The sequence below is a fragment of the Bos grunniens genome, chromosome 17, assembly GCF_055505025.1.
Source record: "Bos grunniens cultivar Pamir isolate PY7600 chromosome 17, Bosgru_T2T1.0, whole genome shotgun sequence".
Classification (NCBI taxonomy): Eukaryota; Metazoa; Chordata; class Mammalia; order Artiodactyla; family Bovidae; genus Bos; species Bos grunniens.
Window position 1 is genome coordinate 70,266,242 of NC_141181.1, and position 23,471 is coordinate 70,289,712.

A 23,471-nucleotide genomic window follows, 5' to 3' on the forward strand; every position below is an offset into this window, starting at 1 on the left:
ACACAGCAGGCCTTGGAGCCCCAACATCTTAGCAGAGCTCTGCATCCACATCGCGTCTCTCCTTCCTGGGCTCACTGTGCTGTCACCACGCCTAGGCCCTGGCACTGACCGCCCTCATCCCCCACCATGACTGCTTCCCGCCAGATACCTAACACCAGAACCGCTTACCTTTCACGGGTCAAATTTCCATCATGTTTGCTCTTTGAAATTATCTGGCTTGGTTATGTTTGTTTATCATCTGTCCTCCTCAAGAGTTCCCTGTGGAACTTAGTCTGGTTCTTTGCTGCGCACCCAGGGCCTGGAGCAGTGCCTGGCACATAGTGGGTGCACATGGATTGTTGTTTCATTGGTTGAGTGAGTGAATGGAGGAAGGAGGAGAAAGAGGTAAAGACTCCATGCTGTGTCCAGGCTGGCGACCGGATGGGGAAAGGGTCTGTCCATCTAATACCAGTTGTGAGGCACTGTGGCTCCCAGCCCTGTAGACGGTGATCATGTGCTTACTGTGTGCTGGGTGCTGGGTGCTCACAGCAGAGCGGGGTCCTGGGGCTGGGAAGTCAGAGGGAGGTGAGGTCTGCTCTAAGCCCGAAGCTGTGTTCAGGACAGAGGTGGAGGTCTGTGGCTGTGTCTGGTATAGATTGGGTGGTTGGGAATAGCCAGAAGGGGCCTGTTAAGTCACAGAGAGCCTGGATCATGAGGATCCAATGGGTCTCTTGAGGGATTTAAGCAGCAAGGTGACACGACCAGGGGAGTGTTTTAGAAGCATGCTGCTGTGGAAGTGGGATGGGAGAAGGGCAGGCCTAGAGGTACAGAGACCAGTTAGCAGGCTGATGCATGGAGCAAGAGACGGGTGTTGGTAACCATGGTGATGGAGCATTCTTCAGGACGTGAGGATTGGGGGGCAGTGAGGGAACTCCCGAAGCAGGGAATGCCGTCTAGGTTTCTGGCTTAGGCCTCTGGGTGAGTGGGGTGCCTTTCACCGAGATGGGGTGGCGCCTCTCCCTGAGTGGCCTGGGCCTGGGGGCCAGTCGGGGCCCAGGGCCTGGTGAGCCCTTCCTGCACAAGTGAAATTGGTCAGGCTGTCTTTAAAGATGCCTCTGCCCTGCCTTCTCTCGTCTGGCCCAGGGTCAACCGGATGCACATCAGTCCTAACAACCGAAACGCCATCCACCCTGGGGACCGCATCCTGGAGATCAATGGGGCCCCCGTGCGCACGCTCCGCGTGGAGGAGGTACCTGCCGTGTGTCCTGTGGGGAGTGGGGGGCGGACCGTGAACAGACCCTCTTTGTCTTGCCACTGAGCCTGTGAGCACTGGTGACCCCCTCTGTCAGCCTGGCTTGTTCCCAGGGCAGCAGGGATGGCTGGCCATGTCGGGGAGTGCCAGGCTGTGGGCAGAGGGCACGGTGTGGCCAGTGGCCGCCAGAGGCCACAGCGGGCTCTGGTCCTCTGGCCTGATGGTGGGTGGCCCACGATGGGATGCCCTGCGGGCCTGCCTCACACTGCTCCTGGCTGCAGGTGGAGGACGCCATTAGCCAGACGACCCAGACACTGCAGCTCCTGATTGAACACGACCCTGTCTCCCAGCGCCTGGACCAGCTGCAGCTGGATGCACGGCTCTCTCCCTGCGCGCAGAATGACAGACACGCGCACACCCTCAGCCCCCTGGACACCAAGGAGAACCTGGAGGGGACACTGAGGAGACGCTCCCTGAGGTGCCCCGTCCCGCCCTGGCTCTGTGCTGCCCCACGCCCAGCTCTTGGACTAGTGGAGCTGGCTCTCTGAGGCCAGCAGAGTTAGGAAGGGAGCCAGCTGGCCGGGAGTGGGCAATGAGGATTGTGCTGACCCAGCGCCCCCCCGAGGATAACAGTTCATAGCCAGGGCCCATGTGTGATCTGACCCAGCTGTCTGCCAGCTTTCCCTAGAAACCAGAGTGTAGTTGCTAAGTCATGTCCGACTCTTTGCTACCTCATGGACTGTTCCCTGCCAGGCTCCCCTGTCCATGGGATTTTCCAGGCAAGAATACTGAAGTAGGTGGCCATTTCCTTCTCCAGGAGAAGCCAGAGGGTCAGGCTTTGTCCACTGAACTCTGAGCTGGGCAGGAGGCAGCGGTGCTGGATCCCAAAGGGTGGCAAGGCCTGTGGGGGAAGCATAGGGTGCCGAGGCTGGACACGGGGCACAGATAAGTGTAGATAAGGACGTTGACAACCAGAAAGCAAGAGATGAATGCACGAGGGGGGACCAGAAGTCCCTTCTTTAGGAAGTCAGAGTGACAGTCACCAACCATTGGCTGCTCTTTAAAAATGTCATAAACAAAGTGGCTTTTTTGCTCTAAAAATCATACGCACTTATTAAAGTTCAGGAAGTACAGGCAGGTACTACAGAGATGTCCCATTTGCTCATGTTTTGGGTGGTAGTAGGCTGTTGCTCTAAGCCAATCGGGGCTGTAAATCAGGCAGACCTGGAAGGTGGTGGATTCCCATCGACCCATCGACAGTGCTGCCAGCTGGTGGAGTCTAGTCCCTCACTCTGGGTGAGAGGTGCTCAGAGTTCCCGCTTTGCGGGTGATTTTCCCATGCTTACATAGACTCCGGATGTCTGCCGCCCCCAGACAACACCTCTGTCCAATGTCAGAGTCCCCCTCCCCCGTCCCAGCACCCTGACTGCAGAGGTTGGAAAGACCAGGGTGGCCCTGAGGTTCCTGCCTCAAGGCTTCCATGCTGGGTCTTTGAGGGCTGCCCTGTCCCCACCCTCATCCCTTCTCCTCCTCCTCTGCAGACGCAGTAACAGCATCTCCAAGTCCCCCGGCCCCAGCTCCCCCAAGGAGCCGCTCCTGCTCAGCCGTGACATCAGCCGCTCAGAGTCCCTGCGCTGCTCCAGTAGCTGCTCACAGCAGATCTTCCGGCCCTGTGACCTGATCCACGGCGAGGTCCTGGGGAAGGGCTTCTTCGGGCAGGCCATCAAGGTGAGCGCCAGCTCTGCCCCTGTGCCCCCCAGCCCTCGAACCCTCCTCTGGGGATTTTCACTATTTGCCCTCCCAGGCCACCTGAAGGCAGCGTTGCTGCTGGTGTGAGCTTGGGGGACCTGGAGCCCCGGGTGGGATGAGGTTGACTGTGGCCCCCCCATCTCTGGTCAGTGAGTGTTTCTAGGTGCCCAGAGGCCTCGGCGTGGGAGTGGCTCCTGCCTCCCTGCTGAACAGTCTCGGGGACTAACCTCTCTCTCTCTCTCTCTCCTCCTCCTCCTCTGCTGAGAGCTGGGAGGGGGGGTCAGGTAAGCCATGTGTCTCAGCCTTCGGGGCCATGGGGCTGGAGAGCTTCCTCCCAACCCCCCCAGCTCCCTGGTGCATGTCTGTGGCACTGACCCTCTTGCCCCCCAGACTCCTGTTCCCCGAGAGACACGCTCCTGGGTCAGATGACCAGAACCCTTGCTTGGCTTGGCAGCACCCCTCCCCCTGACTCCCCCCAACACGCCCCTTTTGTGGGTTCTCACCTCTCCTCCGTGCATGCCCAGCTCTCCGGGGAGGAAGGTGTGCTCCCTTCTGAGGCCCTTGCTGTGTGTTCTGCACTTGAACTGTCAGTCTGATCCGGCTGATGACGTCAGCGTGTCCTCCAGGGCATGGGATGGCCAGCGACAGATTTGCGCACAGTTCCCCAGAAGGGCCTCTGTTCTCTGCACTAGTGACAGTCACCCTCCTTTTAGGTGACGCACAAAGCCACGGGCAAAGTGATGGTCATGAAGGAGCTGATCCGGTGTGATGAGGAGACACAGAAGACTTTTCTAACTGAGGTAAGAAGCGGGGTGGGGGCTAGGAGTTTGTGTCACTGTTGAAAGAGGGAAATTGATACTAAAGAATGACTTCAATCCCAGCTTTCAGCACCGAAAAAAAAAAAAGATGTGAAGAGGAAGCTTAGTTTGGAGTCGTCACTTTCTTTCTGCCTGCCTTTCTTAAGGCAGAACAGACCATTAGAGGAATGTCCCTGCCCCCCCCCCGTAAATGACGGCACATTATTTGTACAAAAAACACTGAGGACAGCACGAACTGGTACAGTGAGCTGTGCTTCATGGAGCTCGTGGAGTGTGGGGTGAGCGCAGGCGCTTTGGAGCAGCTCGACGCTGGACACCCCGCCAGGCCAGCCTGGCACCTTGGTGTCCTTCCCCACCGCCCCACAGGGTGCTGCCCTCCTGGTCTCCACCTCACTCTGGGGCCCTGCCTCTCCAGTTCCCCAGATGTAGCTCCTAGAAAGGCAGGGTCCCAAGCACGAGGCCAGGGAGGCTGTCCCCATCCACGTGGGGCTTTCTTCCCCAGCACCCGAGACAGGAGGGGGAGACACGGGGCACATGTGTCATGCTTACTCCCCGAGGGAGGGGGTGAGGAAGAAACCGGGCCCCGCCCTCGTGGCCTCCCCGCCCTGCAGGTGAAGGTGATGCGCAGCCTGGACCACCCCAACGTGCTCAAGTTCATCGGCGTACTGTACAAGGACAAGAAGCTGAACCTGCTGACGGAGTACATCGAGGGGGGCACGCTGAAGGACTTCCTGCGCAACGTGGTGAGCACAGCACCCCCAGAGTCCCTAAGAGCCTTGGGGGGGTCATCAGTGGGGCCCCTGTGTCACCACTGCTCTGGAACCACAATGATCAGAGAGACCTGCTGCCTTACCTGCAAAGGGCCATTTTGGGTGGGACTGGGCACAGGCAGGGAGGGTTTACTGCAGATCACGTTGACCCACGGGGCCTGGACCACCAGTAGAACAAGGCCCACCGGCCTCTGACGGGCCTTCCTCCATCCTGCAGGACCCGTTCCCCTGGCAGCAGAAGGTCAGGTTTGCCAAAGGCATCGCCTCTGGAATGGTGAGTCCTGCCGACAGCCCTGCCAGCAGAGTGGGTCTGGGAGGAGCTTGGACAGGCATCTGCTGAGGCTGGTGTGTAGGTGCTTAGTAGGGGTTAACAGTGACCAGAGGGGCTGACATTGAGGAGGCCAGAAGGAAAAGGCAGGCACACACCGTCTTGGAGGCAGGTGGCACAGGAGAAGGGTGGGCACCCCCTGAGGAGGGGCGCCAGGCAGGTTGGAAAGAGTTCCGTGGGCCTGTGAGCGGCTCCAGGAGCCCAAGGGAGGGAACTGGTGTTGCGGGGAGAGGGGCGGGTTTCTGCGTGGGAGGGTGGCTCAAGAGCCAGAGGCGGAGGCCTGGATGGGGAAATAGCAAATACAGACTGGTTTGGACACATGAGGGTAGGAAGAGGGAGAGGTTAAAGTCAGAGCGCTGAGATAAGAAGATGCGGCACGTACACACAGTGGGGTATGACTCAGCCGCGGAAAGGATGGATTAGGCCGTTCGCCGCCACGGACGGACCTAGAGACTGTCACACTGAGTGAAGTCAGTCAGACACAGAGAGACAAATATCATATGATACTGCTTATGTGTGGACTCTAAAACAGTGGTACAAATGAGCCTGTTCACAAAAGGGAAGTGGAGTCACAGATATAGAAAACAGACTCATGGTTGTCAAGGGGGAAAGGGGGAGGGATAAACCGGGAGGATGAAATCAACATATATACACTACTATATGTAAAGTGCGTCACTATTAAGAAGGCACTGAGGAGTACAGGGAAGTCTCCTCAGTACTCTGTAATGACCTGTATGGGAGAAGAATCTAAGCAAGAGTGGATATGTATATGTGTCACTGATTCATCCGCAATACACCTGAAACTTCACATAGCATTATAGATCAACTACACTCCAATAAATTTTTTTTTCCCTAAGTGAGAGCACTGAATGCTAACCAGTAGATCACAGGGAAAGTGTAGACAGAGAGGGAAATGTGTGTTGGGAGCACAGATCAGCTGGGCCAGGAGGTGGCCACTTCCCCTCTCCCAGCAGGAAGGATCCAGGGTGGCTAAAGCCAGAGACTGGGAGGGGGTGGCCTAGCTCTGAGTAAAATAGGTTGGGGGGTGCTCACTGGGCCCAGGGAGTCGGGAACTTCAGGACAGAGCAGCCCCTGGGTTGGGATCGGTGAACAGAGGCTGCTGGGCAGGAGACGGCAGCAGGGAGAGGGGAAGCCCTTGGCCTTCGGTTGACACCGGGATGAGGAGTGACGGCAGGAGGGCCCTGGAGTCCAGCTTGGGTTCTTAAGCTGGCGTGGGGGGTGGGGGTGTCCTGGGGGAAGAGCAGGTTTTGGGGCCCCCGAGTCTCAGAGTCAGCGTCTAGCCAATTGACTGGCCATGGGCCTCAGCTCCTACCTCTTGTTCCAGGCCTATTTGCATTCCATGTGTATCATCCACCGGGATCTGAACTCGCACAACTGCCTCATCAAGCTGGTACGTGCCCCCAGGGCAGCCCTCCTGGCTCCCTTGTTGCCAGCGAGACTGCCTGGCCCCTCTGGCTTTAGACCAGAGGTATCGCCTCAGGCTTCTGTCTGCTGGGGGATCCCCATACATGCAGACAAACCCCACCTCCTCCCAGTAGCAGCCTTTGAAATAATCCTGTGGTTGGAAGGGACTTGAAGTTCCTCAACTGTTTGTAGAGCCCTGTCACTTTTCCTGGTTTTGCCCCGTGTTGGGGGCAGCAGCTCCCCAAGGACCCCATTTTGCAGCTGTGGCACCTGAAGCCTCAGCCCGAGGCTACAGAGCTACTAAATTCACAGGGAGGGGTTTGGGGCCAGCCTCCCTCTCCCCTGCTGGTCAGCTCTGCTCGCTACAGTGTTACTCCTGTTGACTTGCAGTGTAGCTTCCTGGGTGTCCACTCACTGGCCCTGGCCATGCCCTCTGGACTCACACCAAACAGTCTTAATCCCTTTTCCACATGACTGCCTTGTAGCTATTTGAAGAGCTTATCTCCCCTTCGCCCCCCACCCCCACGGAAGGCCTGTATCTTGTCTTTTTCTGTCTTATCCTGGTTCCAGCTTTAAATCTTTCTGAGAACAAGGCAGGATGAGAAAAAAAGCAAAACGAAATCCACTGTCCTGTCTCTTGGGTTCCATTCTCCAGGTCCCAGGGCCTCTGCTGAGAACACCCTCTAGGTCTGGGGGTGTCTGCCATGCAAAGAGCGCAGACTGAGAAGACAAACACCACCATCAAGACCCCCCTTGGTTATACGCGTCTTCTCTCCTCCTCTTGGGACTGTCCTGTCCCCGTCCGGTCGTCCCCCGCCCCCCAGGGCTGACCTGACCCTTGTCCTCTCAGGACAAGACCGTGGTGGTGGCTGACTTCGGGCTGTCACGGCTCATAGTCGAGGAGAGAAAGAAGCCCCCCGTGGAAAAGGCCACCACCAAGAAGCGCACCTTGCGCAAGAGCGACCGCAAGAAGCGCTACACAGTGGTGGGGAACCCCTACTGGATGGCCCCGGAGATGCTGAACGGTCAGTCCTGACACCCCGGAGGGGAGGTGGGGCCACGTCTTGCAGCAGAGCCCCAGGGTGTGTAGACCAGGTACCCGAAGCCGGGGGTGCATGGTTTTCATCCCGTGCCAGACTGGACCTCAAAGACGCCTCCCTCCCCGAGATCAGGCCTTCAGGCTGGCTGGCGCCCCATCCGGGGCCCACGCTGAGGTCTGACTGTGGTTCCTGTGCCCCAAGGGGTAGCTGAGCGCTCAGGCACTTTACTGCCTGTTCTCACTCCTTGCTGAGAACTGAGGTGTGCTGCCCCCTCGTGGCTAAGGCGCAGACCAGCCGGAGATGCTGGCCAGGCCTCCTGAGCCAGACAGCGCTGTGAGACTGCAGAAGTGGCCCGCTGCAGCCGTTTCTGAGGTCTCCAGCCAGAGAGTGCACAGGAGGCAGTGCCAGAGTCCAGGCGCATCCTGGCCCAGTTCTCTTTCACTATCCCGTGCGGCTTCACCCTGGGCAGTGTTGTTTCATGAGACCTCTCTGAGGCTGACTGGTTTTCAGACGGGGCCTGTCCCCACAGCCTTAGAGGCACCCCCACAGAACCTCTCCTAGCCCTGGCTCTTAGCTCTGACCTGACCTGGCTCCAGACGCAGTGCAGAGCAGAGACGGGACCAAACCTAACAACAGCCTGCTCTCCTGTGTTTTTTGTGAAGGAAAGAGCTACGACGAGACGGTGGATGTCTTCTCTTTTGGGATTGTCCTCTGTGAGGTGAGCCCCAGCACGGAGACCAGGCCTGAGGCAGCAGACCTGGCAGCCCGGCCCCCGCAGTCGAAACGGGGGCTCCTCCTCCTAAGATGCATAGTGCCACAGAGTCAGCAGGAGCAGAGGGCCGTGTCGGTTATCACGGGTCTTTGGACACGTTCGAGTCTCACTTTTAAAAATATCGTTCACTTAACAGAAATCAGTTGAGCATCTACTGTATGCAGAGCCCTGGGCTGGCAGCAGAGGGCTTCGGACATGAATCAGATCCAGTGCCTCCCTTCTCAGGGCCCGAACTCCAGCACAGGGCAGGGCGGGGCTGTGTGGAAGCAGCCCCTCCAGAGGCTGGTCACGGGCGTCTTGCTTCTGTGCTGAGGCTCCTCCAGATTCTCTAGTCAGGAGACAAGCCTGCATTAGCAAGATACGGAGAGACGGGAGGGGGCAGCCCTCTCAGCTGGGTTTTTACTTCCTTCCTCTTCTGTTTATTTGACTGCATCTGGCCTTAGTTACAGCACGCAGGCTTCCCTCGAGGTGCAGCACTCAGGCTCAGTGGCTGCAGCACAGGGCTTAGTTGCCCTGCAGCATGTGGGATCTTAGTTCCCTAACCAGAATTGAACCTGCGTCCTTGCATTGCCAGACGGATTCTTAACCACTGGAGCACCAGGGAAGCCTCTGCCTCCCGCTTCTGACCATCCCTCCTGTCCTGTCCCCGCACCAGCACCCGCCTCCCCCACCACATGGCTGCACCGTCCCTGACCACTGTCTCTCCACCTGCAGATAATCGGGCAGGTGTATGCAGATCCTGACTGCCTGCCCCGAACACTGGACTTCGGCCTCAACGTGAAGCTCTTCTGGGAGAAGTTTGTCCCCGAAGAGTGCCCCCCAGCCTTCTTCCCCCTGGCAGCCATCTGCTGCAGACTGGAGCCTGAGAGCAGGTTGGAGTCCACGCCCCTCGCTCAGCCCTCATGGTCCTGGGATGCTCACCCCAGTCCTCAGCCATTGCCAAGCCTTTCCCAGGCTCGCAGATGTGGCCATCAACCACTGAAGCCACCTGACGACCCTGACGTGTCAGTCAGCAGGGAGAAAGACGGGGGTTTTGTAGCAAGTGACCCAGAGACAGCGTTAAACTTTAACAGCAGGAAATTCACCGAAACCTATATACCATGCTAACAGTGTTTTCAAGTTTCCATATTCCCATGTCCAAACACATTTTTTTTTTATACAGTTATCTTAAGTAGAGAAAAGTTTGACATTTCTCTTTGCATTTTTGTCACTACCCAGTATTCCAGATTATCATTTCTGTTGACTGTGAAATTCACTAGGAGACTGTAGGAACATACATGCGTAGATGTTCAGGTTTTTCCAGTTTGTCCTTACAGTAGGTATTACAGTGAGCATCTTTATGCATTAGCCAATTTTTTCCTTTAAAGAAATCTTCTTAAAATTATCTTTAGTATATGAGAACATGTATTTAATATGTGAGAAAGACACAGATGCTATGGAAAAAGTACTCAAGCCAAGCAAAAAGGGTTGTTCAGGGTGCAAGTTACCACCATCTTTAAGATGGTGCTCAGAGTAGGTCTTGCCAAGAAGGTGACAAGATGTTTAAGCAAAATCGAGGAGGAGATGGAGGAATGGACCTGAGCTGTCTCCAGGGCAACAGGAGCCAGGCATTCTCTTTCTCTTTGGGGTGAGCTGCCAAGACTGTGAGAAGCCCCTCCCGGGGCAGATCCCATCGATATGGAAACAACTTTCAATCTCAGGACTGAAAGGATCTTTAAAAGGGCACTTAGTCCAAACCTACCTGTGATGATTGCGTTTTCTCTGAGACCTGGAAGGGGCTTTTCTCCTCCTGTACTTCATTTTCAAGCTGCCCCTTTGAGCCAGACCCTCCTCTCCCTGTGTTACCACCTCTCGTCTTTGCAGCAGCCTGTGCAGTCTATGACCTGAGGCACACCAAGGTTAAGGGCTCGCCCAAGGTCAGACACCCAGGAAGTGGTGGAGCCACAGGCCTGGGTGCCTTCTTTGCCACCTCACTGCCCGCCCCTACCCCCATGACTCACCTGTCTCCTCCTGCTCTTTCTAGACCGGCATTCTCCAAACTGGAGGACTTCTTTGAGGCACTGTCCCTGTACCTGGGGGAGCTGGGCATCCCACTGCCCACAGAGCTGGAGGACCTGGACCACACCGTGAGCATGGAGTACGGCCTGATCCGGAACCCGCCTCCCTAGCCCTGGCCCAACCCCCTTCTGGGGGCATCCCCCAGCCAGCACTGCCCCCTCTGCACCCATCCCTGCTGCGGGCAGGGCCGGCCAGGCCTCCTGGGGATCGGCAGCTCATTCAGAAGCAGGACTGGCCATCCTCCTACGTCCCCGGAGGCAAGCGGGCACAGCACCAGGGAAACGTCCCCGCAGGTCCTGGAGCCCGGTTACTGTCTGTAAATCCCACACTCGCCTGGAAGCTGTGAAGAAAACAAACAAAGCCTGGTCCCTGAGCCAGGAGGAGTCTGTTACTCGTGACCACTCGGGAGCGCCCTGGCAGTGGATTCCCAGAGGCCCTTGCTGACACTGACCAGCGCACCCTGGACCTGCTGGGCAGGCTCCCGGGTGCACCGCCGGCGGGCCCTGACGCCTCTGGTTCGGCCGGTGCAGGAGGACTTCTTGTGGAGTGTGGCAGAGAGTGCGGCTGTCCGAGGACCGGAAGCGACCGCGGTGCTCCCCGGCCCTGGCGCGTCCCGCCCTCCCCTGGGCAGCATTGAGGGAGTGGGCTGTAAAGCGTCTCCTGGTCGGTTTGTGGTGGGTCCGGCCAGGAGTCAGGAGCAGGGCTGGTTTCTGTTCGCCTCCTGGGCCCCGGGGCCCCATAGGCTCGAGGCGGAGCCTCCACTTGTGTTCTCACACTGAGCTCCGGACTGGCGGGGAGCTCGTGGGCGCGTCCCTCCTGCCAGCGACAAGCAGTCACCCGCAAGCGCAGGTGGCGGCCAGGGTGAAGGAGAGGCCCTGCCCTCTCGGAAGCCCTGGTGTCCTGGCTGCTGTCCTTTGCACGCTCACGTGCGCTTCATCCAGGAGCCCAGGCTTGTGCGGGGCGGGCTCTGGAGGACACTGGTTAGTGGAGGCCCAGCATGTGGGGTGTGAGGTGACCCTGCACCATATTTGCTAAGTGAGGAGTGGGTTTGGGACCTTACTGCGGTGTGTGTGGTTGTGCTGGGGGCGGGGGCGGCTGGGTGACGCGGGAGAAGGCGGTTGCCGTTCAGACTGTCTCGGTGTTGTACCTGTGGGGGTGATGTGTGAAACGCTGTGCACAGACAGACCTGGTGAGCTGAGGGACTGGGTGTTGCCTCTGGCCAGTCTCCTTGCTGTTGACGCCCTGCTCAGGTATGGAGCGTGCGAGCCCTCGCCCTGGGCTCCCGGCAGCAGGGAGGCCGGCATCGTGCAGCTGGTGCTGCCTCGGTGGTCCCCGCAGGAGTTGGGGTGGTGGGCCCAAATCAGGCCGTGGAGCAGACCAAATAAATTAAGCAGTTAACATGACTGATGGTGCGGAGAGTGAGAACGTGACTTGCGGCCTGGTTCAGGGACACGCACATGGAGGCTGCAGTAGCCACTTTGAGGCCCCGCCCATGTGACCCCACAGCAGGGGTTCGAGTGCTCTGACCCCACCTCCTTACACAGACACCCGCCTGCTCCAGGGGACGTGTGCAACCTGGAGGCAGCCAGGCCTCGGGGCAGGTGACCTGCCGCCTCCCAGCCACGCCATCCCCTCAGGCCCACCCAGGCCCGCCCTCCGACATCCGTGCACTCCCACTGCCCAGCCGTCCCGGAGTCCTCTCTGCAGGGCTGGGTGCCACCTTAACAGAGGGAGGAAGTGTGTGCTCGTCACCCCTGCCCCTGGTGTCTCCTTCTAAGAGCTCAAGGGGAGACCTGCTTCTTGCGTCCGCACATGGGGCCTGTGGGGTGCCAGCTGGGCCAGGTGATGCGATCTGGCTCGCGGGATCCTGGGCACAGCACGCATCCACAGACCCAAAGGTGCTTTCTCCCAAAGCTGGCTGGAGTCGGGGCCAAGATCTAGTTCCTGGAAAAACACGTGCTAGGGTGCCCCTTGCTGGCAGCAGTATAGAGTGGTGACTGGATACAGGCAGAGGTTGCCCTGGGTGTTCCTAGAGGCTAAGAACCTGTTGTGAAATCCTTGCTAAAAAGCCCCCAAAAAACTGCCGTTGGTAGCTTCTGCTAGAGCTCTAGGAGTCACCCTGCGGGGACCTCCCTCGGCCCAGAGCAGCTCCTGGGAGCCCATCACCCCCTGCACACCCATCCCTGCTTCGGCTGCTGCAGCCGTCCCATCCCCCAACCCTGTCTCCAGCCCCTCCCTAGCCTCTAAAGAATGCTGAGGGGGAGAGGGTCTGCAGAGACTGGCTGCCCCCTGCCATGCTGCACAGCCTCTTTCCTGCAGCTTCGACCCGAGAGGCTCTCCTGGTGATGACGCTCCAGTTTCCAACCACCTGGCTGTTGCCCCTGGTGTGGACCAAAGGGAAGGACAGACAGCGGAGCTCGCCCTGCAGGTGTTGACAAGGTAATCAAACACTTCCCAGCTTTTAAGGAGGAGTGTCCTGACACCCCACAAAAACTTGGCAGTATGGGTTTTTTTTTTTTAACGTTGAGTCAAATGCAGAGCAATTTCCTGCGCTTTTATTCGCAGGTGTCAGAATGAGGTATATAAAAACATGTACACAGAAATGCTTTTATAGAAAAGTAGAAACCGGTAATGTTCTCTGCATCATGACCAACAAGAGACCCCCCGAGGCCTAGGTCCCTCAGCAGGTGACTTCTGGGAACAGCCTGCCCGAGAGACAGGGCCCCACAAACCCGGCCTCCGTGAAGGGTGGTGGCAGGGCTTTGGGAAGGAAGCTCTGCGGACAGGTTAGCTCTGCTGAGGCCCCGGAGTGTGCCATCAGGGCCTTGAGGCTGACTGGGCCTTGAGGCTGACTGTACTGGTAGCTTCCTCTTCAAACCGTAGTGTCACACCCTTCAGGCCCCCTCTGTCCAAAAGGCATCAGGAACCCTAAGGTCCCTTCCAATAGGTCTGTGATTGTTTCACAAGTTAGGGGTCGTGACCCTCACCCTGCTTCCCCACAGGAAGGTGCTGGTCCTGAAGCCTTCCATCACCTCACCTCCAGGCGGGTCTCCGGGGTTAACCTCCGAGCAGCAGCTCACGAGGCCCCGCCCACAGCATCATTCCTGCAGGTCAGCTGGCTGCTGTCTCAGCCCTGAGGAATGCAGAGAGGTCACTGTGCACCCTGAGAGGAGGCTGTCGGGGGTGCCCCGGGCCCGCTCAGGTCCTGGGGGCTGAGGCAGCTGTGACCCCTCGCCCTCCTCAGCGGAATGTTCAGTGCCGTTCTGCCCTTCCTCTCCTTTGGGAACAGAAAGAGCCCTGGGGCCCTGGGCCCGGCCCGCAGTCCTCAAGGCACATCGCTGCCAGCAACCTCTGCCTAGATCCTGTTCTCAACCCACAGTGCTGACTTTCGTACAGACTCGTTTCCATTTCTCAGAAATGGTCAGTAGGGGACTGCGTCCCAAATGCTGAAAAAACCAGATATGTTTTTTAAACACCGCCTCTCGACCTACGTGACCAGAACTGTGAATAACAGCACACGCCACTGAGACCCACAGCGAGCACGTGGGGAGGCCGAGGCTGAGGCCACCTTGCACAATGAAGCAAAGGGGAGCTGGGGGAGCTCCCTGTCCATCCCTGGTTTGGTTCCGGGGCACAGGAAGCCCCTGTCACAGCGCTGCTGTGGGGGCTGCTGCTGTCCCCATCCGTGGGAAAAACCCTGCTCCACGGTTATGGAGAGAGAGCCTTGGCAGGACCCTACCCAGCCTCGCTCTCAGCCCACAGTGCCACCTGCTCCTGTCTTCGGGTTCAAACAGAAAAAGTGGGGGGTTTCAACCACAACAAAGTGTAGATCCTCCCAGCTGTGGAGGGGGGTAGGTAGTCCCGCAACAGTGTCTGCAATGGGCTCCTGCCCATCGTGGCAGGGCTCAGGCTCCTGGAGTGCCCGCCTGGCCCATGAGGGGGGCACTGCCCTCCTGAAGGTCGACTGGAGTCTGGCTGGCGTGGACCACAACGGTCTTCTCATCCACGATCTCGCAGGTGGGGTTGGTGAAGGCAGACAAGGGCAGGGTGATCCGCTGCAGCTCCCGCTCGCACACTTTCTGCTCGTGCTGGGCTTTCAGGTCCTTGCCCCTGGCAGGAGAAGAGGGAAGAGTCGGGCTGTGCCTCCCGCACGGTCTGCTCATAGGCCAGCACCCTGAAGCTTGGCAGGGGCTGGCCGCAGTCACAGCCAGGCAGGGCTGTTCTGCCAGACTACCTCAACTCAGCAAGGAGCCCCTAAACCTCGTCTGTGAGATGGGGGTGACAGGAGCACAACCCTCACTCAGCTGCAGTGGGGCTAATGAAGATGGTGGGGACAAAAGAGACGCTTAAAGCAAAACAGAGTTTTGCTTTTTCAGCCCAAGGCACCATGGGATCCAGAAAACCCTTCAGCCCTCACCCATAAAGCCGTCCAGAAAACTGACCTGACCATCCTGTTCTGAGATGCCTCATCCAAAAGTCTCAGAAGGTGTGAGCTCTGACTGGAAATGGGAACCATCCCCTCCCCGGAAGGTGTGAGCCCTGGCTACAAAGAGGGACCATCCCCTCCAAGCGCAGTGGGCAAGGAGCCTCTGCGGGCTGCTTGGGTCGACGGGAAACGGACACAATGACCATGGGACCCCTGAGTGTTCACAGGCCTTCTCCTGGTACTCCATGACCCAATCAGGCTGAGGTGTTAACCCCATTTTATTCACATGAAGTGCTCACTCCATGCTGAGGGCTTGACGTGCATTACCGTACTTCATTCTGAACCCAAACAATTAGGTGTTATCATTCATTTTATAGATGAGGAAGTAAGTCCAAAGAAGCTGAACTCTCCAAATGACACGGTGGGCTCGAGCCCAAGTCTGTTGGACTCTGGCTGATGCTCAAGAGAAGTTCTGACCTTATCAGGGTCACCCCCACAAAAAGGATAGGGCAGGGCCTCACCCACCCAGTCTTCGGCTGCACATGTCGGGTCCACCCCACTGGGCCGGCCACGCCCACTGCAAGCCAAAGGGGGTGGTGTGCGCCTGGCACATTGCACACCAGAACCCAGGTCAGCATCCTTAACACAGCAATCAGACACGGCTCAGCCGTCAGAGGAAATCTTCCCGGAAGGAGCCCATCCTGAAGAGGCCCTGAAGCAAGCAGCTGATGGATGACCTGGTGCGGCAAACAGGCCTGCCTCAGAGTCCCCAGGGAGACAACCGAGAGCAGACGGATGACACAGCTATTGCCCAGGGAGGTGCAAGGACAAAGATTTCCAGAGTCACAAACGCTGAGGACAAGGGCGCTGGAGGGAAAGGAGCAGGGGCCTCCTAATTGCCTTTAAATCAACCAGTTCTCCACCCCTGGAGCAGCCCAGCCTGGGCTGTGTGACACGGCCTTGGGGAGCCTTGGTTTCATCATCTGTGAAATGGGAATGATACCTGACTCCAAATATGATGATGAAAGTGAAAGTGGAGTCACTCAGTTGTGTCTGAATCTTTGCGACCCCATGGACTGTAGCCTACCAGGCTCCTCCGTCCATGGGATTTTCCAGACAAGACTACTGAATGGGAAAGCATTTCGAAAACCATGGGACTGCTATAAAGCTCACAGGGGGCTGTTGCGATTTGCCCTGAAGGTGATGTGACTCACCAGGCAACGTTATCTTAATCTGGGTTCCCACAGGAACTCTCCTACTGGACAGCCAGGGTGAGTGTTGTTTATGTGACCCCGACCACTGCCCTCCGCTCTAGGCCTTGAGCTTCATCATCCTGTAAAACGGGGAGCCGGACTTGAGAACCTCCAGGGCCCCTAACATCCTGTGAGATCCTGAGCATGACGTGTGCCCCGCGCACCCCTGCTCCTCACTGTTGGGTCACAGACAGCATACCTGTGCGCTCATGCCCCCGACTAGCCCTGGGTGGCCAAGTCTCTGCGTGTAAGCCTTGCAGCTCCTGTCCATCCGCATCGGGCTCCCCAAGCCACAGCAGAGGAGCTCCCCGAGCCCCTGGAGGGGCTGAGGAGGGCCACGGGGACACGGCTGCCTGGAGCAAGCGCACCCCCACTCATGGCCCGAGGTTCGCTCTGCCTCTGGGCACTTCTTGGTCACGGCTACTGCCACATAGAAGAGAACACCTCTACCTCTGGCATACAACAGAAAACTACAGTCTGCCCACGTCAGGAGAAACTTGGAAAGTCTGGATTTAATTCTATTAAGGAAGAGTCCCTTGGACTGCAAGGAAATCAAAACAGTCAGTCAAAGGAAATCAACCCTGAATATTCATTGGAAGGACTGATGCTGAAGCCCCAATACTGTGGCCACCTAATGCAAAGAGCCAACTCGTTGGGAAAGCCCGATGCTGGGAAAGATTGAGGGCAGGAGGAGGAGGGAGTGACAGAAGATGAGATGGTTGGATGGCATCACTGACTCAACAGACATGAGTTTGAGCAAACTTTGGGAGATAGTGAAGGACAGGGAGGCCTGGTGTGCTGCAGTCCACAGGGTCGCAAAGACACACGACTGAGCGACTGAACAAGAGGGAGTCCGCAAACAAGCCAGCAGAGAACCAAAGGCCATTTACAAAAGCAGCAGAGCATGTGCCCAGAGCCTTGTGCCAAGGCCTGAATTTCAAAACCTAAGGGGCTGGAGGAAGAAGGAAAGCAGGAACTCATGCTTTCCAAGGACCCACTAAGGTGCCAGGAAGTGGCCTTCCCACCTTCCACCCTGAGAAGGGCCACCTATGCACCGGCTGGATGCCGCACCCTTTATACGTGCGTCATTTTTGTCTCATTTCCACCCAGCACTGCGTGTCATCCACATTTTACAGCCGAAGAAACTGAGGCTTTCCTCAGCTGCCTCCTTTACCAAGCATCTGGCTGTGGTCAGCCGGGCTGTTGATAATGGTCAGGCTACGTCATACACAAGTCTTGGGGGGGAGAAAAATCAATGTGGATTAATGGGGCAGAGCTGGGCTTGAAGCTCAGCCAAGGGTAAATGCAAGGAGCAGGTGCCGGGACAAGTCTGGATGGCAGTCTCTTCCATTTAGAAGCCTCAAAACACACTCAGCCCCACATGCCTCCTGCTAATGGCGCCTGTGAGTCCTAGAGGTGCCAAGGCAGCCCCCAGCTCCTTCTGGGGTCTCAGAGAGGCCACCAGCATGGCTGTACTGACCGTCAGGCAGCTCAGCCCCTTCTCACACCTATGAGGTGGGGGGACATCCAGGCTGTTGTCTGACAGCCAAGAAAGAACAAAAGACTCATTCACTAACTCAGTTCCTCTCCTGGGCGGGCTGAAGCGTTGACTGACAGTTTTCCCCTTGCCTTTTAATCAGAGCCAGAGCACAGACACTGCGCTCGGGGCAGTGAGCTGCAGGCTGGCCACCTGAACCAGAAAACCAGGATAGAGGCCCACCAGGCTGAGCCCTTGCCCGCTCCCACCTGCCTCCCTTCCTCCCCTGAGAGGAAGCCTGGTGCCTGCCCGCCCCTCCCAGCCAGGGGAAAACTCCCTCCCATTAGCCTCCTGGCCCTTGGAAGGGTTCAGGGCTCGCAGGAATTCTATCCTGACTGCTCCAGGGTCAGGCCCGGTGGCCGGGCTGGCCAGAAAGCAGGAGTGCACGGAGCTGCTGTCTTTATCTGACATCCACCTGCTGGGTGATAGAGGCACCCAGGACCTCCTTTAGGCATCACAGGCTGCCTCAAATTATTGCGTAACTCTGAGCCACTGCTCTCGTCCCCGTCAGAAGTGGCGCTGTGCCACACTGCTGCTCAGGACAAGTTCTTCAAGGCAGCCAAGGTCAGGAACACCAACTGTCTGCCCAGACTACACTCATTTGATCATCACAACAGACCTATGCGGCATCTATTAGGATCTCTGTTTCAGGGACAGGACAGCAGAAGTGGAGAGGCTCCACCATTTATTCACGCAGAGGGTGGATTTGGGATCTGAACCTAGTACTGCCTGCGGCCCACCAAGTAATACTGTCTTTAGGAAACGTTTGAGCTGGGCAGCTCATCGCTAACCTGCCCCCGTGCTATTTTACACATGAGGGAAGCAGAGAAGGTAAATGACTTGTCCAGTGTCACACCCAGAACTGCTCACAGTTCCAGAACCAGATCCTTTTTCTTTTCACTTTTAAGCCCAGCTGTTATAGTTTGAAAGTTTCTGTTTTATTTTGAAAGGTTCTGTGCGTGTTCACCCAGTCATGTCTAACTCTTCTGCAATCCCATAGACTACAGCCTGCCAGGCTCCTCAGTGCATGAGATTTCCCAGGCAAGAATACTTTGCCGTTTCCTCCTCCAGGGGATCTTCCCAACCCAGAGACTGAACTTGGGTCTCGTGCATTGGCAGGAGGATTCTTTACCACTGAGCCAGCTGGGAAGCCTGCACTGTCTTATGCACTCCAAAGCAAATTGGCATGAAGCTCCTGAGCCTTGCTGGACTTCTGGGAGACACTGGCAATCCTTATTGGCCATGTAGCTTGGACACACCGCTGAAATCCTCTCGGTCTCAGCTCCTCGCTGTGAAATGGTGTAAAAGTGGTCCTTCTAGTGTGGTCCTGCGGCTTTGGTGCAATCGTCAGGGAAGGACACTCAAGTGGGTCTTAAGAAAGTCTAGGTGGCTGTGGTGGTTATTTAACCTGACTGGTGTTCTGCTGTCTCCATGTAACAGTTAAGGGTAACCTGGGGTGGGCATGGGTGTGCATGAAGAGGGGGCACAGCTCCACAGAACAGAGGAGACAAGGAGGTGCAGAGAAGTGGAAGGACCTGTGCTCCACAGTACTTCCAGGACACTTCCGTGACTGGGGAGAGAGGGGGCTGAGCGCTTGCCTCCAGCCCACAAGCCGTTTCCTGTGGGCTGTGCTTGGGGCACTTTTGCTGAGGAAAGGGGTGGTCCCGTGGTTAGAAGTCTGGTGACTCGGTGCCTCGCCCTGAGATTACAGGAAAGTAAATATAGGCTCTCAGGGCGCTCCCATGACAGCCTAGAGGAGCAGATCTAGAAGCAAAAGGCGTGGCTTCCTCCTCCGGCCTGAGAACTGAGCTCGCAATTAAGGACGTTTAGCAGTCAGTTCAAGCACCTGGAGGCCTGGACACTGTCACAAGACCGGAGGCAAGCCCAGTGCTATCCAGTGGCTGAAGAGGAAATATTTCAACAGCTAGACTCAGCCAACACGGTTTGGGTCTGAGCTGCGAACTGTAACCAGGGCCTCCCCATCATTCCCCCTAACTCCCTGAAATGACAAACAGGTGCCCCTAAACCTGCCCCATCCACTGTCGTGCTGAGGGCAGCGACCTTATGCTAGGGGACAGGAGACCCTCTCAGGTCAACACTTCCCCCCTCTCTGAACCTGTGCTTCCTGAATCACAGAAGATCAGAGAAGCAATGGAGCCTGGAGAGCACAAGTGCAGTGTGCCCACATTTTACAGAAAAGAAAAACAGCTATAGTTTACTGATCTCTTTCTTTGGGCCAGGCAGTCAAGAGTCTCAGCGACAGCCGTGCCCTGGAGTAGGAAACAGAACCACCCTGCCCAAAGTCACACAGATTGCTAGTCACTGGCAGGACTGAGACTGAGCTCCACCGAATGCTAGGTGTGTGACCTCAAACAAGTCTCAGTTTCCTTATCTGTAAATATCATTGGCCTTATCAGGGGTGATTGTGAGGACTGAGTTAAAGCACACATATCATTTGAAGCAGTACCTGGCCTTCAGAAATACTGCTGCTTTTACTGTTATTATTCTTACCAATATGTCCCCTTTTCCATCTGTAAAATGAGACTGACTACATCACTCTAGAGACAACTCGATTTTATTTAATACTGGGTGACCCACTGGGGCTGTGGTCCTCACCGCTGGAAAACGCAGGCCACTACATTACTTCCCTTATAGGAAGCCTTCCCAGACCACAGAAAAGAAATATCACAGATACTCAGGAATGGAAGTCAAATACCCTGATTTTTGCCCAATGTTTTGCAAATAATCTTCCCAGAGTCAACCAGGGCACAACTTGATTATCATCATGCACTCCAACTCGCTTCCTTCCTCCTGTCCTAGAGGAGATCCCACTGCTTATAGCTCAGGACATTCAAGCCCCAACTGCAAAAGCAGTGGCTGGGAACCTTTTCTAGGAGCAGATTTTTATAACTCACAGAATTCAATCTCCCAGTCCCTGCAATGAGAGCCCAGCCTCATTTCTGAAAGGCCACCCGGTTCCACAGCAGACATGCTTCCACACCAGATAGCAGGGAATATCGGTGTCAAGAGAGCTGGATGTGACTCCAGCCACTCCCAGGCAGTATAACCTTGAGCAGGTTACTTCACCCTTCTGATGAAGGCCTCCTCACCTGTACAACGGGGAATAAGAATCCCTACCTCATCATGCTTTCTGGGTGATAAGTAAATGCACCAAAGAAGAGGGTTTGTCCAAGGCCACCTGGTGAAAACTAGAACCAAGTCTCTGCATCCAAGACCTCACTTCCTTTACAAGTAAGAATGCCACAGAGGAGTCTGGTTTGACTTTGTGTACCTTCTTCTCCTCTCTCACCGAGCCCAGAAAAGAAGCTACTGACCTCTTGTAGGTGTAGCCAAGGACAATTCCAGCTCCAATGACGACGATGATCACCATCATGGTGATGCCCAGCACGTAGCCTGCCAAGGACAGGACACAAGGTTCTATTAGCTCCACCCCAGATAATCAAATATTTCTCCTTGAATTTCACAAGGACAGAGGTGGGCAGTCATACCCAGTGTTCCCAGGTCCTTCTTCTCCTTGGAGTTCACCCGCACTCGTTGGCTGATCCCAATCACTGGCTGCACAGCTGCAGCCTCGCTCCGGGCAGGCAGGGCGTTGGCAGGAGCAAACACCTCATCTCCCCCTGGCACTTCAGCGGCCTCCTCAGTTTGTGTTGCAGAGGTTGGCAGGCCCTGGGAAGTGGTATCTGGAGGTGAAGTGGGAAAACAGCTCTCATCAGAGAGTGGCCTGAGTTTGGGGGAAGCTGAGTGGGCCCACCTTAGAATGCGCTGTACACACTGAAATCAAGACCTAGGGGCAAGATCTGGCCTGAAGGCTGGACCACAGCTGGAACAAGACAAAGAAGGCTGTGAGAATGGGCCTCACCTGCCTCCCATGTCTTCATATTCTCAAATTCTTGCCGTCTTCCAAGGCCCAGCTCAGCTCACCTCCAGGGGTACCCCCTCTATGCCAAGAGGCAATGCGTAACTCCTCTAAACAGCTCGCATTTGCTGAGCCCACGCTTTATGCCAATCCCTATATTACATGCTAACATATCCCATTTAATCCTAGAGAATCGTCCTTGCTGCCCTGGGAGCCATAAGCTGGACTCTAGAGTCTAAGAAACTTGGATTCAAATCTGGACCCTGCCACTGCCTTTGGTAAGTCGCTGAACTTCTCTTTAATCTTAGATCCTCCAAACTGGGTGCAGGGGGGCTGTGAAAGAGTGCCTAGCACACAGCAGAAACTACACAAACCGGCCCGTAAACACCGAGGGGCGAGCTAAGGGCGTGGACCAACAACACACTTCTCCGGGGCTCCCCCAGCGGCGTTCCCGGCGCGGAGCTCGGCCGAGGGGCGGGGCCTAGCCGCCCACAGTTGTTTACTAGGAGCTTGCGGAGAATGAGCTCATTCCGGGCGGCGGCGCCGGCCAATGAGCTTCGGGTCCCGCGGCCTGGAGACAGCCCTGGCCAATCGGACGGGGCGGGGCGGGGCGGGGCCGGCCGGTGTCGCGCGGCCGCACGTGCGCGGCGGGTGTTGCGACAGCTCCTGGGAAGCCCTGGGCGCGGGGTCTGGGTACCTGGGCAGCGCAGGTCCTGGCAAGGTCGCTTCTCGGGAGCTCCAGCCTCGCCGCTGACGTAGCACCAGGGCCCGCGTGGGTCCTGGTCCGGGTTCCGGCAGTAGCTGTGGTTGCCGGCGCCTGAGAGGGGAGAGACGGCACCATGGGTCGGGGTTGGAACACGGCCTCCGCCCGCCCGCCCGCCCGCCCGCCGTCCGGGACGGGCACTCACCCGACTCTGGGGCAAATGCCAGGCCGCTCTGCGCGTCCAGCCAGTTAAGGCAGCTGTGGCCCGGCGCGGGGGAGGGCTGATCTGCCCGGTACAGGTGGCCGTTATCCCAGAAGCAGCCTATGAGGAAGAGGAGCCCCCCGACTGGACACTGAGTGGCGGACAGGGGAGCCCGGGCCCACCCCTCCTGGGAGACCCTGCCCTCACGTGGAAAACCCCGCCTGCCTCGCTGGGCTGTAGTGAGGCCGGAAAGAGAAGGGAGGGCGGGCGAGTGAAGAGCCCCTAGCCGGTGCCCGGCCCCCTCTGCTCAGTGTTGGCTTTTTTCTTTTCTTTTTTAAGCCGGAAAGCACTGCACAAGTGCAAGGGGTTGTTGCTCTGGAACTTGTGACCACTTTGGAGGAAGGTGCGGGGGAGCCCTGGGTTCAGGACCGTCTGTGGAGACGGTGGGAGTTTTGGGTCAGGGGGCGGCAGGACCCCAAATCCATCCGTGTGTTGTCATTCTATGTTATATAAACTCTGGTGTTCTTGTCTCCGTGGATGAGGCCACACTTTCACAGGCAGCATTCCCTCCCAAGAGAATCCTACAAAGGCCTTTATATCCAGTCAGGCAAAAGAGAGCCTCAAATGGAGGGAACCTGCCTAATTGCTGCCTGGATGTGACTCCAAACTCCCACTCCCCTCAGCAGGAGGGCCGCAGGAAGGGGCTGGGTAAGGAGGGCAAGTGCTCTGGAGACAACCTGCAAAGCCCCCCGAAAAGAACAGGACTTAGGAGTGGGGGAGGTGAACCTCCAAGTTCCATCCACTCATGAGCCACCGGCAAGAAAAAGAAAAGAGAAAGTGGTTACTTGCCTTTGTTCTTAATGGCAAAGATGGAGCTGCAAGCTCCAGGCAGGGAAAGGAGAAAGAAAAAAACAAAACCAACAAAGCTTTCATGGGACAACAGGAAGCTGCTACAAGCTCCGTTTCCTGTCGTGGTCCTGCTTGGAAAATAGGAAGCATCACCCTTTCTGCTTCATTAAGTTGCTGCAGAAAGGAAAGATTGTAATCTCACCTCCAGATCCATAGGCTTCTGCCAGGAGCATGTTGCTGACGAGGATTGTTCGCACCCAGGCCAACAGCATCCTCACCTCCTTCGTCCTGCAGGTGACTGACCAACCAGAGTCCAGCCGGGGTCCCCCTAGGCGGCGGCTCTGCCTCCCGTTCCCAGCCTTGCAGTCAGACCTGCTCTTGTTATGTGCTTCTGGTAAACAGCCTCTCTTTAGAACTGGGAGCTTCCAGC

General features: G+C 56.9%; 2 protein-coding genes and 1 long non-coding RNA gene across 8 annotated transcripts in view; 2 read left to right on the forward strand and 1 right to left on the reverse strand.

The window, feature by feature from the left end:
* Positions 1-11,594, forward strand: part of LIMK2 (LIM domain kinase 2) — a 54,550-nt gene extending 42,956 nt beyond the window's left edge. For all 5 annotated transcript variants that reach the window (XM_086348836.1, XM_086348834.1, XM_086348838.1 and 2 more), the window contains 11 exons: positions 1,123-1,228; positions 1,513-1,709; positions 2,773-2,959; positions 3,694-3,780; positions 4,410-4,541; positions 4,786-4,842; positions 6,242-6,307; positions 7,172-7,346; positions 8,024-8,079; positions 8,848-9,005; positions 10,157-11,594. In XM_086348836.1, the coding sequence (XP_086204962.1) occupies positions 1,123-1,228; positions 1,513-1,709; positions 2,773-2,959; positions 3,694-3,780; positions 4,410-4,541; positions 4,786-4,842; positions 6,242-6,307; positions 7,172-7,346; positions 8,024-8,079; positions 8,848-9,005; positions 10,157-10,301 (1,366 nt within the window). In that variant the 3' untranslated portion in view covers positions 10,302-11,594. The remainder of the gene's footprint in view (positions 1-1,122; positions 1,229-1,512; positions 1,710-2,772; positions 2,960-3,693; positions 3,781-4,409; positions 4,542-4,785; positions 4,843-6,241; positions 6,308-7,171; positions 7,347-8,023; positions 8,080-8,847; positions 9,006-10,156) is intronic.
* A 1,130-nt stretch (positions 11,595-12,724) lies between these two features.
* Positions 12,725-23,458, reverse strand: PIK3IP1 (phosphoinositide-3-kinase interacting protein 1). 2 transcript variants are annotated; one of them, XM_086348839.1, is made up of 6 exons: positions 23,244-23,458; positions 22,196-22,312; positions 21,985-22,104; positions 20,917-21,111; positions 20,743-20,821; positions 12,725-14,301 (listed from the first exon to the last, which is right to left on the reverse strand). In XM_086348839.1, exons 1-6 carry the CDS (start codon positions 23,311-23,313, stop codon positions 14,097-14,099), a joined length of 786 nt encoding a protein of 261 aa, XP_086204965.1. In that variant the 5' UTR covers positions 23,314-23,458; the 3' UTR covers positions 12,725-14,096. The 2 variants fall into 2 exon arrangements, with proteins under 2 accessions (XP_086204965.1, XP_086204966.1); XM_086348840.1 differs by lacking the exons at positions 21,985-22,104; positions 22,196-22,312; positions 23,244-23,458 and adding an exon at positions 21,291-21,836.
* The window catches only part of LOC147355782 (uncharacterized), a 33,015-nt gene continuing 30,995 nt past the window's right edge, over positions 21,452-23,471 (forward strand). The window contains exon 1 of the long non-coding RNA XR_015144782.1: positions 21,452-21,565. This is a non-coding gene — a long non-coding RNA (uncharacterized LOC147355782). The remainder of the gene's footprint in view (positions 21,566-23,471) is intronic.